General features: G+C 28.4%; 1 protein-coding gene across 1 annotated transcript in view; it reads right to left on the minus strand.

Moving 5' to 3' along the window:
• The window catches only part of LOC111683327 (stAR-related lipid transfer protein 13), a 177,259-nt gene that overhangs the window by 109,075 nt on the left and 49,988 nt on the right, over positions 1-18,196 (minus strand). The window contains exon 4 of the mRNA XM_046948999.1: positions 12,109-13,892. Within this exon, the coding sequence (XP_046804955.1) occupies positions 12,109-13,867 (1,759 nt within the window). The 5' untranslated portion in view covers positions 13,868-13,892. The remainder of the gene's footprint in view (positions 1-12,108; positions 13,893-18,196) is intronic.

The following is an 18,196-nucleotide window of genomic DNA, read 5'->3' on the forward strand; positions in this document are numbered from 1 at the left end:
TTAACGGAAGGCGAACACAATACAAGCGATAGGCGAAAAAAAGCTAATTTGGTATTTTCAAATTTGTACAGACAAAAGTGGTTTCTCGACAACTGAGTCTCTTGAACTGAGTATTTTAAAATGTAGACTTCTTAAAATCTTTTTTAATAAAAGTCTTTTTTCTTGTATGTTAAGATAAATGAAAAAGTTCGTCTCTTAATAGTTTCTTTATCAAGAAATATTTGTATCAAATAATATTTTCACTAGACAAATCATTAGTCTTGCTAAATCTAATCTAGGAAGACTAATCTAAAATATCGATAATTAGCTTAAACGACTTAATTCTCTCTTAAGCTTTTAACATTACGTTTACATACATTACGTCTGAGTAATTCCTCCATAACTCCGAACACTTTACAAGGGAAAACAAACAATAATTGAAGAATTTTTAAATAAAATAATTGTTGTCAAGATTCCATTGTTAATTTTTAAAGGCAATGAATGAAAAACGGAGAAGGTGAAAAAATACAAACAAAAGACAATTAAATTTTACATGGTAATTGATTCGATTGAATTCAAAATTTGCCAAGACGTTTGGAATATGTAAAGTTTTTTTGTTATTGTTGTTATTTTTTTATTATTTTAACTTTATTAACACTTTATTGTGACAAAGATTTATGTGGAATTTTTCTAACATATTAAATAATGAATGAATTCAAACAATGACATTAATTAAGTGGATAAAAATGTTACAAATGGCGTTATGTTTGCAAGAAACATGTTGAAGATGTTGTTTTATGTGAATGGGTTTAAACGTTAAAATATTTATGCTTAAGATTCCTAATTTTTTTTCTGTTTTTCAATTGAAAAATGTTACAAGATGACAAATTTTTTAAACTTTTAGAAAATGATTGAAATGTGGAAGTGTAAAGATCTTTAATAACGATCCATGAGAGACTGTTAATGACTCTCTTTATTGGATAAAGGAAATATTTAAAAGCGATTTCAATACAAAATTGGTTAAATAAACTGTATGTTCTTGGAGAAGAATGATGCGTTTAAAAATCGATAGATATCGAGAGATATCTTTAACGGTCCAGTAAATTCTAAAGAAAGCTTTATTTAAGCACGTCTATTAATCTATATCATCATCGCACAGCCCAAACGACTAAATCAAGAATAATGAAATTTTAACAGTAGATGTGTCTTTGGTTATGTAGATCCACTAAAGAATGATTTTTGGAAATTTGTACATTTACGGGTAAAAAAGGGAAAAAACGGGTAAAACAGGTTTTCTTAATTATTTTACACAATATTAGTGATACAAGAAAAGTTTTAAACGTTCCTGCATCTACTCTTAAATTGAGCAGATGGGTGTCTGGTACTTTTTTAAAATTCGTACTTTTAAGGGGTAAAAATGTGTAACAAAGGTGATTTTGGTACCTTTTTTGGCCCTTTTCAACTTTTGAATTTTTATAAATATTTTGGATACATATCTTAAAATTATGAGACACGTGTTTCGTACTTTTTTAAAATTCAGACCTTTTTGGGTGTAAAAGAGAGAAAACTGCATTTATGGTACATTTTTTAGTACATAAAGAAAACTTTTTCAGTTTATTGAATTATTCCTATTAAATTACGGACTAACTCTGTAATATTTATTGTAATAAAATTTTTGCTATTTCACTGGGGAAAAAAGTGCTAAAAAGGGGGAAAAAACGGGAAATTTAATTTTATATTCAAACTCATTTAGTCGATTTTTATAAAATTTAAGAAAGTAGTTAACTTATACAAAATTATAAATATTATTTTGGAATTCGAGTACTAAGGCCTATATAGGACCAAATTTGAGTAAATTGTTTGGTACTTTTTGAAAGCTCTATTTTTCTAAAACAAACGAATGCAGATTTGAATCGTTTGAGTTTTATCCGTGAAAAAGTATATTTCTAAGCGAAAAGGAAAAAATTTGTACTCTTTTTATTAGTACTTTCCACTTAGGAAAAATTTATTCCACTTTTGGTACTAAATGGAAGCTAAATGAATGAAACTAAAAATACTGAATGCGAATTTAATCACGTGATATTGAACGTATAAAACTGAAGCATTAAAAAAATATTTAATCAATTTTAATTTTCTATAAAAGTAAACAAAATTTTGTACGTATTTAATTAAAGTTAGGGTAGCGAAGCACCCAGGGTATGCTAGTAATTATTAAAAAATTTTACTATTGTTTCTTGATTAGGAAATCTTTCTCTTCAAAATGTTACAAGTTTTACCCTTCAAATTGTTCGAACAAAATTGTCTTCATTGATTACACTTAATGTCTAACTAAAGTTTTGAATGTTTGTTGCCATAATAATCTACTTCATTAAATGTCACTTATTAAAAGGTACTAGAGCAAAATTCTAAAAGTTATTATTTTTTTTTTTGTAAAGTTAGACAGCAGACAGGCGTGTCGGCAAAAATGAAGAAGTTTTTTTTTTCTTCTGTCTTTCTTCGTACACACAACTAATGACAGTTTGTAAGAAAAGTCAGCAAAGCAGAGCAAAAAAAAATTTATAAAATAAAATAAGAAATTGTATAGACGTAATCGCAAATGAAGGTAACAACAAATATAATAAGATATCGGGCATATGTAACACTTTGTTCTTTTGTTCATTGTACTACTATTATTATTATTATTGTTATTGGTGATGTAGTCCACTTTTTAAACTTGAGGGCATCATTAAAAGGCATCAATGTTAATGATGATGGTGATGAGAATGATGTATGCTTGTGTGTGTATGTTTATAAAAGAAAAACAAAAACAATTTTAATTGAATAAAAGAGATCAGATCACTATGGGCAGAAAGAGGTAAAATTTCCAAAATAAAATAAATAAAGATTAGAGAGCTGTTAAAGAATGTCTTAAAATTTTTTCATATATACTTACAAGATTGTAGATATGTGTACCTATATTAAAGTTACTAAATCTTTACAAATAGAATCGCTTTCTAGCTCCAAATAACCAGTTAAGTAACTAGTTATAGGTTTTTATAAATCTATAGAAGTAAAAATGTTATTTAGCACTTTAATTAAAAAAAAAAAATTGTAAATTTTTTCAACACACTAAATAAATACATATTTTCTAATAAAAATTATAAAACTCCTACCCATAGTGCTGCCACATAAGACTTATGCAAAATTGTTTGCATAAGTGCACTTTATAAATGATCATTAATGCTATTATTATAATACACATACTAAACATGATAGAGATGCTGTTCTATTAAAGATGATTTACATCACATGCTGATTACAATAAAGGATTGTTGACGAGGGGATTTGTGGCACATTTGCCCCCTAGATATTACTACTCAGTATTTTCGGTGTATTTTGTTTATTTTTCTCCACATCCACTAGTATTAATCGTTAAATAATGAGATTTTTTTTTCATCTCGTTCTATTCTACTCGTATGCGTGGCGTGTTTAAGTCAAGTCAGGATTCTGTTTGTGTCCAGCAAGAGAGCGAGTGGTGCGTTTCATGTTGTGTTCTGTTGTAGTGTTGTTGTAAAAATGTTTGTCTCAGACATTACGTCGCGTCATGATCATTATGTTTAGTTGTTAAATGGTCTGTTGTTTCTTTTTCGTATCGTACATTATTTTGTTGTAAATGTTGTTGCTGCTGCTGCTATTGTTGTTCATCAAACTGTTGTTTGTTGTCTGTAAATGTTGTTCTGTTTGTTGGTTGTTTTTGTTTTAATTCTACGAAGTTTTTTTTGTTTTAATTCTACGAAGTTTTTTTTGTGTAAATCTTTTCAGTTTTTTTCTGGTCAGGGATTTTTGTTTAATATGTTGTCCAGAATATATAATTAATCCTTTATGGGAGAGACTTTTATAGAAAGGTTTTAATATAGAATGCTGCCACTATATAACTATATTTTGTATAGAAAACTTGTCATAATCAGGCAATTTTTCCTGTAGAAAAGTTGTATTCTCTAGGGAAATTTTTTCTATGAGGATGTTCTCACATTTGGAGCAACTATAACGACGTATGTACTTTTAAAAGAATAACATTTATCATCACTTAAAAAGTAGCACTAAATGAATTTGTTTACCCTCTGTGGAAGTAGTGTTTATTGACTTCCAAAGAAGCGAAAAGAATCCAATTTTGTTTAAAATTGAACGTATATTTTTTGTACAGAAATTTTTTTAATTAAACCTATTTTATTTTGGAGTTGATTGATAAATGCAAGTAATTTATTTATTAATGTTAGCATCAAAATTACTTCCTAAGAATGACTTCAAATGTAGTAAATTTGAAATGAAATAAAAAGAACATCCCTCCTATGACAAGGCTGCATTAAAGTCATTACTTCTTCTTCTTTTTAGGTACTTCAATATTACTCAATTCTAGAGAAACTTTTTCTACAGAAAACTGTTAGTTCCACAACAATTTTTTCTATTGAAAAGTTATCAGTTCCAGAGAAACTTTTTCTATAGAAATTTTAGTTGTAGAACAACTTTTTCTATAGAAATGTTGTTAGTTTTGAAAGAACTTTTACTTTTTTTATATAAATGTCAGTATTACTCAATTCTAGAGAAACTTTTCTACGAAAAACTGTTAGTTCCACAACAATATTTTCTATTGAAAAGTTATCAGTTCCAGAGAAACTTTTTCTATAGAAATCTTAGTTCTAGAACAACTTTTTCTATAGAAAAGTAGTTAGTTTTAGAGCAACTTTTACTATGAAACAGTTGTCAATTCCAAACATTTTTTTATTGAAAAGTTGTCAGTTCTAGAGAAACTGTTTTTATAGAAAAGTTGTCAGTTCCAGAGTAACCAGAGAAAAGTTGTCAGTTCCATAACATTTAATGTTAAAAACAACTGAAAGGATTAATTGCACATGCGTGTAAGCGTAAGTGGGAAAGTATATAAAATGTATGTATGTGTGTGTGTCCTCATACAAATGTGTGAATGTATTTTCTTATACACCTATTTTAACCTTTAGAGGCGTTTAAAAATTAATCTTAATCTTTTCTAAATTACATTACAATGTTGTTGTTAAGTTTTTTTTTGTATTTTTTTACAGAGGTGCCTTCATATAAGTGCAAGCTTAAATGTTGCTATTGTTTTTTCTTTTGGCCATGTTTTTGTTGTTTTTATTGTGGTTGCTCTTGGGTGTTTTTTTTTATATTTTTCTGGTAAATTTTGTATTATCTTAAAAGTCACTGCAAACCATGTTGTGGTAGTCCTCAATTAGTAATGTTTCTTTTTTTGGGGGGATTTTTTTTTTTTTTTTGCTTTAAGATGAATCGTTTTGTTTAGTTGATATAATGCTGAAGATAGTGCCAAAGATTTTGTTTTGTTAACAAACACAAATTTTGTTAGTTTACAATAACTACCATTATTTCACTTAGTTTTTCTTTTCCTTCCTCCTGTTGGGCATTGTTTGGTGGGAAATTATTTGTTGTTAGGAGAACAAAAAAAGTGTAGATAGGTTTGTTTTACTGCATGTTTAATTTATTTAATCTATGATCAATTATCAATTTGGGAAATGAACTAATGAGATTGGAATTTGGCAGAGGAAATTTCTTTAGAGGCAAAAACAAATACAGATTAGATATGTAAAGAAATCAACAGATCCTCGATTAAATTTCAGTGTAAATTTAAAAAATTCAGAAAATCTTGATATAATATCTGTTTGATTTCTCTAGTGACTCTTAAACATGATTTTTATATTCATATCGAATAAAATTTATTTCTGTAATACAAAACTTTATACGCAACAATAGCCCAATCAACCTTAAACTATTCTAATCAATTCTCCACATTTTAAATTACAATTTCCAACAGACTATATACATAGAAAACTCCAATATTATATAAGATTCCTATGCCTTTTTACCACCATTATCAGATCTCATTTAAAACCAATTGTCCACATCCCATAAATTCTAATCAGTTTTAATGACATGTAATTTGTACATGTGTTGTGATTAAAGAAAATACAAACACATTTACAATACACAGAAAAAAAAACTTAACATCCTTCTTGGCAGTCAAACCAAGAAAAAACACACATTTAAATAACTTTAAAAAATCCCTTTTGCTGATTACTTAACTATAGTTAGCAACATACAACAGCCAATGATAAACAAAAAAAAAAAGAAGAGGGAGAGAAAGATTGCAATTTGCAACATCTTTCCGCAGCAATTCGTAGAAGAAAGCCAAAGTCATTTGAATCTACATAAAAGAATTGTAATCAAAATGGTTTTGCGCACAGCATTTTAAAATTTTTTTTATTCCAACCGCCACACTTGTACTTCTTTTCAATTATTTTCAAAAGAAGTGGAGAACCATGGAAAACTATTATAAAACTGGCAGAGGACTCATCAGCCTTAGTAGTCTTCGTCTTAGATACTATAGAGTCTTCTCCAAGTTGTTTTGTGTGATCATGAGTTTAGGTATTAAAATAATAATGATGAGGAGGGAATGATCAAAATAGATGTATACAATTAAAAACGCAGACATGAACATGCATGTTTATATACAAATCAATTGAAGTACATACACGTATCATTTAGTTTTATAAGATTAATTTGCGCATGCAAAAGATAAAAAAGGACTTAGTTATTTTTCTTGATTCTATATGAAATTTTTAAGAAAACATTTTCAAAAGATGCTTTCAAAAGACAATTATAATTATGTATTTCACACATATCTACACACATTTACTTACTGCTCAGTTTTGCGTCTCCACTATATTAATTTTTTTTAATTTTTTCTATAGAATTTTATTTTAGTCTTCAGTTCCAAATCTACTTTTTATGCAGAAAAGTTTCAGTTTTAGACAAACTTTTTCTATTGAAATGTCAATACATCAGACTATTAATCCACATTAAAATTAACTCCAGACAAAATATCTTATCTGTAGAAAAAGTTACTCGGGACCTGAGAACTTTTCACTGGAACTGAAAACTTTATTACAGATTAAGAAGACAGATGACATCAGAATATTTCTATAGAAATTGTCTGCTCTACACAAACTTTCCACAAAAAGTTGTTTGATTCTGAGTAACTTCTTCTATAGAAAATTTTTATAATTTTTTTGTCAGGTCAAGATCAACTTTTTCTAGAGGAAAGTTGTCTTATCCAAAGCATCATCTTATTTAAAGCAACTGTTACTATAGAAAAGTGGTGTCATCCAGAGCAACTCTTCTTATTCAGAGAAACTTTTTTATAGAAAATTGTCTTACCTGCAGCAACTTTTACTTCAGAAATGTTGTCTTATCTACAGCAACTTTTAGTACAGAAAAGTTGTCTGATCCACAGCAACTTTTTCCTTAGAATAATTGTCTTATGCATTTTTTCTATAGAAAAGTTGTTATATCCAGAGCAATTGTTTTTATAGACACTTTTTGTTATACAGAGCAACATTTTCGTAGAAATGTGGTCTCATCAGGAGCAACTTTTTTATAATAAAGTTGTCTTATCCAGTGCAGTTTTTTCAGTTGACAAATTGTCTTTTGCAGAACAACTCTTACTTTAGAAAAGTTGTCTAATCCAGAGCAACTTTTTCTATAGAAAAGTTATCTTATCCAGAGCACCTGTTTTTATAGAAAGTTGTCTTACCCTGATCAATTGTTTGTGTTATCCAGAGCAACTTTTTTAGAGAAAGTTGTCTTATCCAGATCAATTGTTTTTTATAGAAAAGTTGTGTTATCCAGAGAAACTTTTTAAAGAAAATCTGCCTCATCCAAAGCAACCTTTTCTGTAGAAAAGTTGTCTTATCTAGAGCAACTTTTTCTGTAGAAGAGTTGCCAGTTTTAACACAAAAGAATACTGCTAAGTTTCGAAAAGGATTATTACATTCCCGAGCTACTTTTTACAATAAAAAAATTTCTGAACAGTGAAAAATTTAAGATTTCTGAATAACTTTCTATAGAAGAATACACAGTTTTAGATAAATATATTTCAGAAAAAAACTGGTCAGTATTATACCAACATATCCTATAGAAAAAAACTTATTAAAACTTGTGATCACAAAGGCAATCATAAACTTATGTATATCAAATTAAATGCACTTTGCATGACTTGATATGTCTATCAGTTTTTCTATATAAATACTATTTCTATCTGTCCCATTAGCTGAACTTACAACAAAAGTTGTTTATGCATTACAGCAGAGTATGTACATATGTTTGAGCTGAAAAATCGTAGGGAGTATATTATAAGTAAATTTGTGTATGAAATGCTACATATGGGAGAAGCGATTATTGCGTCTGCGTGCAGTTAGTGGCTGCACCCAAAAAACCAACACCTATTTTTGTTGTTATTGCAGTTACAGTAAATTCTATGTAAACTGGGATTTTTTTGGTGGAAAATATTTTCAAAAAAATAATGATTTTTATGTCTTTGTTTTCACATCAGGAGGTCTCTTTATCGCAATAGTTATTCATTTTTAACACAAGCTACATATTTCTTGTTGTTTGTTTTCGTTTTTTTTTATGAACAAAAAATATACAATGTTGGGGAAGAAAATAAAAATAAATAGAAAAAACAAACTGCAGTTTTTTTCTTAACCCTATACAGGGCATTAGTATTTTTTTAAATATTCTAAAGATATTATTGCAAATAAGAATGGGCTCAAGTATAAAGCTGTTAATATAAGGATTAACGAACCAGGGAGATCGGTATGAACAAACAAAATGACAAAGCCGAAAATAAAGTACTTTTATATCAGATTAAAAGAAAGTCATTACTTGAGTACTTCAAAGTAATGCAGACGGAAGGTAAATAGTCATTGAGAAGTAAGTGGTCATGGAAGTATAACCCATTACCGAGTTTTTGCTGGGTTACTACGGATCTGTAGAACATGTAAGGGTTTACAACTTAGAAGAAAGTACAGTGTATAAATGTCTTATTAAACAAAACTTCAAGGAAGTGATCGAATGATATCCTTCAGTTTAACAGACATTTAACCAAGTATTCTAATATTTTTAAAAATGCGAGACTGACAGCAACTTTAAACATGTCTAAGGGTAAACAACAAATACATCTAGATGGAATAAACAAGAAATTCTTATACAGTCTGCAAAACTAATGTCTGACACTTTCATCAACTGTCTGTCACTTTGGCTGTCTAATAAATTAGTAACCATCTATATATCTGTCTCATTTTAGATTGATAAAAATTTTCTATTTAAATTGCTTATTGGAATTATTTAATGCATTAGAGGGTTATTATAGATTTCTTAATACAGTAAAGCCTGGATAAAAAGAACATTAAAAATTGTTTTTTTTTAATTTTAAGATAATTTTCCATCATTTAAAGTTTTGTTAAAAGGATGGGATAAAAAATAGCCAGCAATGATATTTCAGTTTGGAGTATTTAAGCAGAGTGTACTGTATTTGTTGTTGTTTCTTCATTTCTGCTGTTGTTTTTATTATTGTGCTTATTTTTTTTTTGTTTCTACAACAATTTGTTTTGACATTTAATTGATGTATATGCATGAATGCAACAATATGGTTGCATACATTATAAGAAATCTATACAAAAACAAAATGAGGGTATTCCATACATACAGATGTATGATCAAATAAATACATACATACATACATACATATATTCACATATTATCAATGTGTGTAAAAATGTTTGTAACGGAAATGATTGCCTTACATTAATTCAAAATGAATTATTTATAATGTAAACAAATGTGAACATATAAACAAAATAAAATACTCAAATACACACATGACGATTATGTATGTATGTGCACAATAAATATGAGGTTTTTGATGTTTTGACTTTTTGAAAATGCGGAAGAGTCTCAAATAAAATTTTAGTTAATTGTTATATATGAGAACTAAAAATACCAATATTTCGATTTTCTTCTATTAGTTGGGGGTTGTCTTTAGAGTAAGAAGCAAGAAATTGAAGAAAAACTCATTATATTACATACACACCCAAAAAAAAAAAAAAAAATAATAAATAGTGAATTCTTGCAACTTCTGACATTACGTTTAAGAGTGACACTAGGTGGGTGGTAATGATTTAAGATAATAATTGGTTTTTGTGTAGATTTGAAATTGTATAAGCAATCATCTCTTTTAGATTTTTCCTAAAATATCTATAGACAACTTTACTGCTTAGTATATTAAGAAAATCTACTGCCTACTTTAAGGCATTTATAATTTTAATTATTTTTTAGCTCTAAACATATTCGTTGTAAACTTTTACATATTTACTGTTATAAAAAAATTTATTATTAAATAAATATATTCATTATAGTTGCAGTTGTTGCTAAAAGCATTTGATTTAATAAATTATTAAATTATAACAAATACTCACATGTTCAGTTATAAAAATTGTTTAAATATTTAAAGGGTGTTGTGTAGCTTGCTTGTTTTTTTTTAATTTATTCATTTTTAATTGCGCTTTTAATTTATTGTTTATAATTTTTTTGTTATAAAAATCGTGCAAAAATGTTTTGTAATTTTTTAAACATGTTAAAATATTTAATAATTTTATTCAGTTAAAACAGAAAACTGACATGATTATGCACTTGGGAGGTTAAAACAGGGAAATGTTTTAAGTTTTAAACTTTTTACAAATTTAACAAATGTTTAAAAATTTTAATGAAAATCATTTTGCAGGAAAGTATGAAATTTTCATAAATATTAACAAGAAAATTTTTTTCTAAAGTGTTCTTTTAAATTAGTTTCCATTAAAAGCTTTTAGTAGAGATTATTTTACAAAACATATTTAACGAAACATTTTTCAACGAAAATTTTTTATCAAAAGCTTTTTTATTGAGCATTTTTTACTAAAATTGTTTCATCGACAAAATGTCCAATAAAAAAGCTTCTAATTACAACATTTAGTTAGGCTTTCTGTATTAAATTTAAAAATATGTCTTTTTAAAGAGTTTTGTAATAAAAAGTTTGTTAACAATAAGGTTTTCAATAACAGAGCTTTTAAATAAATATGCGTTTTATTAAAAGAGCTTTTTAGTTATAGTGAAATTTAGCTATGCTTTTTTAATTATATATTTATTTAAAGCTTTTTAATAAAATGCTACTTTACGATAAAGGTTATAAATAAAAGAGCTTTTAAAAGAAGAAGACTTTTATTAAACGAGCTTTTAAGTAAAAACGCTATTAACATTTAAACATTTAAGTAAAAGCTACTTTTTGTTTCTTTAAATAAATGAAATAAATTAATACTAAAAAAGCTTCCAAATTAAGTAAAAAACTTTTATTAAGGGTTTCACTAACAAATTCCTTTAATAGTAAGCTTTTTTCTATGAAAGCTTTTTAAAATAAGATCAAACTCTTTACCAGAAAAGCTTTTAAATAATCATGTATAAAAAAAGCTTTTTATTGGCAAAAAAAATTATAATGCCGGTGTTTTAGGCAAAAAGCTCATGTTTATAATATTTTTAAAATTAAAGCTTTTTTTTTGCAAGCACTTTAAAAAAAAGCTTTCAAATTAAGTAAAAAAACTTTTATTAAGGGGTTTACTAACAAATCCTTTAAATAGTAAGTTTTTTTCTATGAAAGCTATTAAGGGTTTCACTAACAAATTCTTTAAATAGTAAGCTTTTTTCTATGAAAGCTTTTTAAAATAAGACCAAAATCTTTACCATAAAAGCTTTTAAATAACCATGTATAAAAAAAGCTTTTTATTGGCAAAAAATTATAATGTTTAGGCAAAAAGCTCATGTTTATAATATTTTTAAATTTAAATCTTTTTTGTGCAAGCACTTTTAAAAAAGATCTTTCAAGTATGAAAGCTCTTTCTTTTTTCTTGTTTTTCATTGTATGAGAAAACTTCTGTTTTTTTTAGGTAGGTGGTTAAGTTTCCTTTTCCCTCTTTGGAATCGCGCCTGTTCAAACGCTTTCTTTCTAAAAATTCGAATCACAAATTACAAAACTGTTTCCTTACATTACACTAACCAGACCTTCAAAACCCTTTTTCTAAACACTGACACTTTCAAACCCTAAAACATGTTGCTTAACATGATGTCTGACTAACAAACTACAACCTAAAATAACATTTATCATTTTCAAAATAACAACAAAACTGGAAAAAAAGCAACAACAAAAAAGGAGAAATATAAAGGAAAGAAAAAAGAACTTACCATTTCCAGCTACTAAAGCAGCAATACGTTCTTTAACACTTAAAGGAGCAGATGTTGTCGTTACTGATGCTGCGGCTGTTGTTGTTGCGGCACTACATGGTGTTGTTGCTGCTGCTGCTGAAACTGTCAAACACTTGTTATTCGCAGGTTTATTCTCTTTAGCCATTTCGTGGACATTATTTGTGAAGGCTAAAGATTTTTCTAAAGTTAATGAGGCGGATGTTGGTGTCGTTGCTGGTGATGTTGCTATTGCTGTCGTCGAGTCATTAGCAGGACTACGTTTCACCATTGTAGTTTTAATCACAGTTGTTGTTAGAGGTGATGAAGGAGTGTTGTTAGTATTAGAACGTGGTATGGGAGAAGTTGGTGTTTTTGTTGCTGGCATTTTAGTTGAATTTATTAATAAACAAGGTAATGTTGCTGTTGCGTTATTACAGGCTTGTTGCTGTTGTAGCTGTGGCAATGTTATACTATCACATTCACTGGCAATATTATTGCTACGTTTATTACGATTATTTGCCACATTCGTTTGGCTAGTAATTGTCATTTTACTATTGCTTTTCACACAATTTAAATTGTGGCAATTTTCGTTGTTAGTTTGTTGTAAACTTTGTTGCAATTGTGTGAAGTTACGGCAATTTTGATTGAAACAAAATTGACAATTGTTACAATGTTGCTGCTGTTTGTTATTATTATTATTTATTGGATTTGTTGTTTTATTGCTAAAAGTCGTTTTACTTAAACTAGATTTTAATTCACTTATTTCACTAAGTCTTTGGATTAATGGTGATGTTGCTGTTGGTGTGTTTGATATGATTTGTTCATTAGTTGCTGTAAAAGTGTTGTCTAAGTTCGTATTTGTTTTAGAGTTCTCACACTCTTTTCTGCTTTCAGTGTCAGTTGTTGACGTCGTATGTAGTTGTTTTCGATTTGTGTGTGTTGTTGTTGTTTTTGTTGCATTACTGCTGTCTTCATTGCCACTTTGTTTTAAAGGCTTTTTGACAGTTGATTTTCGATAAACTTCCTCTTCAAGTTCTCGCTGTTGCTCTTGTTGTTGCTTCGGCTGCAGTTTTTGTTGTTGTTGTTGTTCTTGGTGGGTGATTTCTGGAGAACATCTGTTGCTGCTGCCGCTGTTAAACTTTCGTTCGTGTTCATTCGTTAAACAATTGTTTCGATTATTATGACAGCTTTTATTATGCCGCCATTGTTCTTCTGTATCTTCCTCACCCTTTTTTTCTATATCTCTTGCTTTTCCCTGGTTAACTTCTAGATCGTTTTCTTCAGCTTTAACTTTGCTACTGATGCTTTCAATATTTTTAATTTTATTTACAATTTCCTCAACAACATCATCATAATCATTCTCCTCGGCCACAGTATGCTGCTGTAAATTCTCTTTGTGAACTTCAGCTTCGATCAGTTGGGTTGGATGATTTAAATTGTATTTGTGTGATCGTTTAGCACTGGGCCAACTTTCAGCTCTTTTATAGTTTTTTGTATTTTCTAATGCGCTTTCGTCGTTGTTGTCGTCGTCTTCGTTAAGTGTGGGATCATCGATAAAGTTGAAATCGTTGTCGACGAAAATATTGCGAACGTGTAGTGTGGTGGTTAATTTGGGTTGTTTGATGTTGTAGCGACGTCGATTGGGACAACAACAGAATTTTGTTGCTTTGGGAGAGGTGGGCGATGAAAGGGGTGGTATAATTGTAGCACCATCAGACGACCATTTCTCTAACAATGCCAATTCACGAGCATTGGACATTGTCGTATAGCCATGGAGTGTGATTCTGTAAAGAAAGCAATAGAAGAAAGAAAATCTATTAATATGAACAAATTTAATTAAGTAGAAAAGGTTATATATGTATATAACTAAATGAAATTCAAAGATCAACTCTATAAGCGTTTTCAATTGACATTTTGAACATATAGAGCTTTTTCCGCTTATTTTTCTTTTAATTCAATTCAATCTTTAATTCAATTTCTTTTAATTTATTGCCTCAACATATACAATTTAATAATGTCTTTGGGGTTATTTAAGAAAAACTACAATGAAAACATTTAGTAGCCATGTCGTTGTCTCTTTAAATACATTGTAATATTCAATGTAATCACATTCAACTTAAAATGATTGTAATTTTTAACCTTAACACATCTGTTCAACCATAAATTTGCCACAAAACTCAACTTAGGTGAAGAGAGAAAAAAATAGTGGCATGTTTTTAAAATGAAAATTAAATTGTATTTACATGGTTAATAAAATGCAAAGAAATTAAAGTATTTTAATAGAGGGAACCAAAACTTTCTATAAATTAAACAAATTTTGAATTGTCGCTATCAGAAAACTTTTAGAACAAATGGTAAAAAGGGGGAACAAAATCAAAGGGGCAGATTTCTCCTTAAATAATAACCCCACAAAAGAAGTATTGGAAAAGTATAACTTTTATATAAACTTTCTATAAATTAAACAAATTTTGAATTGTCGCTATCAGAAATCTTTTAGAACAAATGGTAAAAAGGGGGAACAAAATCAAAGGGGCACATTTCTTCTTACCTTTCTCCTTAAACAATAACCCCACAAAAGAAGTATTGGAAAAGTATAACTTTTATATAGAATTAGAGAGTATTTAACAATTAAACAACTTTTAATTTGTCGCTGGCAGATAACTATTCAACAAGTGGCGTTTGGTCCCCTTCCACAGACTTTTGTAGTTCTCAATATTTTAAAATTTAACCACCCTAATAACTATTAAACAAAGACAATTTATAATAAAAAAGTACAAATTTAAAAAAAACACTTAAGTTTAGCAATAGTTTATGGCGTTAAGTAAAAGTGTGTGCACCGACCGTCATACGTATGTTGATAAAAAAACACTTCTTTAGTTTGTTGAATTAATTTTCCTGCTGGCTAAAAACATATTAATCACTCATATATGATTTTATATATACACCATATTGAAATACAATTTAGTAACAAAAAAAAAAAAATATATGTATTTTATAAAATAATAAAAACACATAAACAGTGTTAAACTTAAGCACCAACAACTAGCACATTAGGCGGTGGTGATTGCAATTTTTACAACAAAACCAATGAATTGCTATACAAAACACTTACAAAGGCGGCGAAATACTTAAGTTTGGAAAGGAGAAGCCGCTGTTGCTGCTGCTATTTTTATAGTTGCTACTTTTGTTTTTGCTATTACTGCTACATTTGCTGTTAGTTGTCTACAAAAGCTACCTGTTGCCAAATGGCCTCTAGACTTTAAGTCTTATATAGCATCTTTTTTTCGAGTCAGGATTGTTTATGTTTTGTTATATTTTTCTTTCTTGCTGCTACGAGCTTGATCAGCAACTCAGCAGTTTCTTGCTAAATAGTATTTGTTAAAAATACTTGCTGCTCTTCTCTTAAGACAACGCTAGAAATTTGTTTTTGTTTCATTATTTTATAAATTTATTAAGACTAAGAAGGGCGGCATAAGTTTTTGCTGATATTTGTAACAGATCAATATATACATATACTTTAAAGTAAAACGATCGATTCGCCATATTCATCTATCTGTCTGTTCGACTTGTAAACTAACCTTAATTGACAGAACTTAGTTTTATATAAGCCCTTATACTACCGCTAATTTTTTGTCATAAATGGGCATCTTTTGATTCCCATACAAAACCATTTAGACTATATATTAAAATATAGATATAGACTATAGACTAGACTATAGACTAGACTATGGACTAGACTATAGACTAGACTATGGACTAGACTATAGACTAGACTATAGACTAGAGTATAGACTAGACTATAGACTAGACTATAGACTAGAGTATAGACTAGACTATTGACTAGACTATAGACTAGGCTATTGACTAGACTATAGACTAGACTATAGAGTAGAGTATAGACTAGAGTATAGACTAGAGTATAGACTAGACTATAGACTAGACTATAGACTAGAGTATAGACTAGACTATAGACTAAACTACAGACTGGACTATAGAATAGACTACAGGCTAGACTATAGACTAGACTACAGACTAGATTATAGACTAGGCTATAGACTAGACTATAGACTAGACTGTAGACTAGACTGTAGACTAGACTTTAGACTAGACTTTAGACTAGACTTTAGACTAGACTTTAGACTAGACTTTAGACTAGACTTTAGACTAGACTTTAGACTAGACTATAGGCTAGACTATAGACTAGATTTTAGACTAGACTTTAGACTAGACTATAGACTAGACTATAGACTAGACTATAGACTAGACTATACAGTAAACTATACAGTAAACTATAGACTAGATTATAGACTAGACTATAGACTAGACCATAGATTAGACTATAGACTGGACTATAGACTAGATTATAGACTAGACTATAGACTAGACTATAGACTAGACTATAGACTAGACTATAGACTATAGACTAGACTATAGACTAGACTATAGACTAGAATATAGACTAGACTATAGACTAGACTATAGACTAGACTATAGATTATACTATAGACTAGACTATAGACTTAATGTGGCTTAAACGTATGTAAATCACACATGGTTTAGAGAAACATGTGTTCGTTCAAGTCCAACTAAATTTTCTTATTTGAATTTGTTTTTTGTTATGATTTTATAAATGATGCTGCTGCAGCTTATGTTGGCGATGCTGTTGTAGTTGTTGCAATATCTTTGCAATTAAATGAATCAGACCACATGCTGTTGTTGTGCACACTTAATCATTCATCGACATATTTTTATACACCCATAAAAAAGGCAAAAACTCACTCAAACTATTGAAAAAATCTAAAGATTTTCGATTTTGATTTTATGTCTTGAGGACTTTTTGATTATATGACTTGTGGTAAGCAGTGGTAAACAAAAACCGACTAAATGTAAAGTTTAAAAAAGAGTAGTAAAATTAATGTTTAAACAATTTAAAATTACTTTTTTGCATAACTATTAAGGAATTTTAAAACATTTTCTTAACCTTTTTGCTAACACTGATTACTTAAACACTTTAACTAATTGTCCGTTATTAACCATTAGCAAAGGAAGTGTTTATGTTTGTTTTCTATTTGCATCCACTAAATCTAATAAACAATTTTGAAATCTCGTAAACAGTCGATAATTAAAAAAAGCAAAACTAAAAAAATTAAAAAGAAATGTCAAAATTTTAACGCCTTCTTTTATACCTACTCCCGAGAGACTGCAGCCACATTTTATGTCTAATGTATGTTCTTTGACTGGCATGACAAGCAGATGGCGTTGCGGTTATTAAGCTCAAATTGTAATGTATTTTCTTTTCCACTTCGGTCTTCCATTTATGACTAGACATGCGCAATGCCTAACGAATTCTAAACATTTATGTTTAAGAAAAAAAAAAAAAAACCTTTAATAATCACTATGGCTGGAATATTGTTGGTGGCTTTTTATAGGAAACTAAAAGCTTAAAAGCATTTATGAAATGTCAGTTAATTTAATAATTTGGGTAAAGATAATATGTAATAAAAAATACTAAAGTTTTTTTTTCAATTATTGTTTTTTCGCTTTATTTTCGGCAATGTATGGGCCTGTTACTTAATCTTTGACTTTGGATTGTAATTTCGTTTTTAATAAAAAAAATTTTGTATTATAATAGATTTGAAATTTTTATATATTTTTATGTTATGGTCTGATGGAGGGAGTGGTTTACTTTCTTTGAGATAAAATGACTGATGAAGATGTTCTAAAATCTAAACTACAGAAATATTATTCTTAAAACCAACATAAAAAATTTTCTTTTGATAAAAAAAAATCTTTAAAAAAGCAACAGTTAATTAAAATTTAACTGTTTAATTATGATTTCTTAATAATTATGCATAATTAAATATATATTTAATAATAATTTAAAGCAATTGACCATTTTTGCACTTGCAATTACTTTTAGCTCACACACACATACACTCAACTATCAAACACTTGTCATGCCAACTAGCGATTGAATCATTAATAATAAATTATAAAAGTAAATGTTTTATTATATATTTTTTTCTTTGCATTATTATGGCCGGATATCCTCTATAGCCAAATGAAGTAAAGTAAGCAGGCTTACTTT

Source organism: Lucilia cuprina, chromosome 4, assembly GCF_022045245.1.
Source record: "Lucilia cuprina isolate Lc7/37 chromosome 4, ASM2204524v1, whole genome shotgun sequence".
NCBI lineage: Eukaryota > Metazoa > Arthropoda > Insecta > Diptera > Calliphoridae > Lucilia > Lucilia cuprina.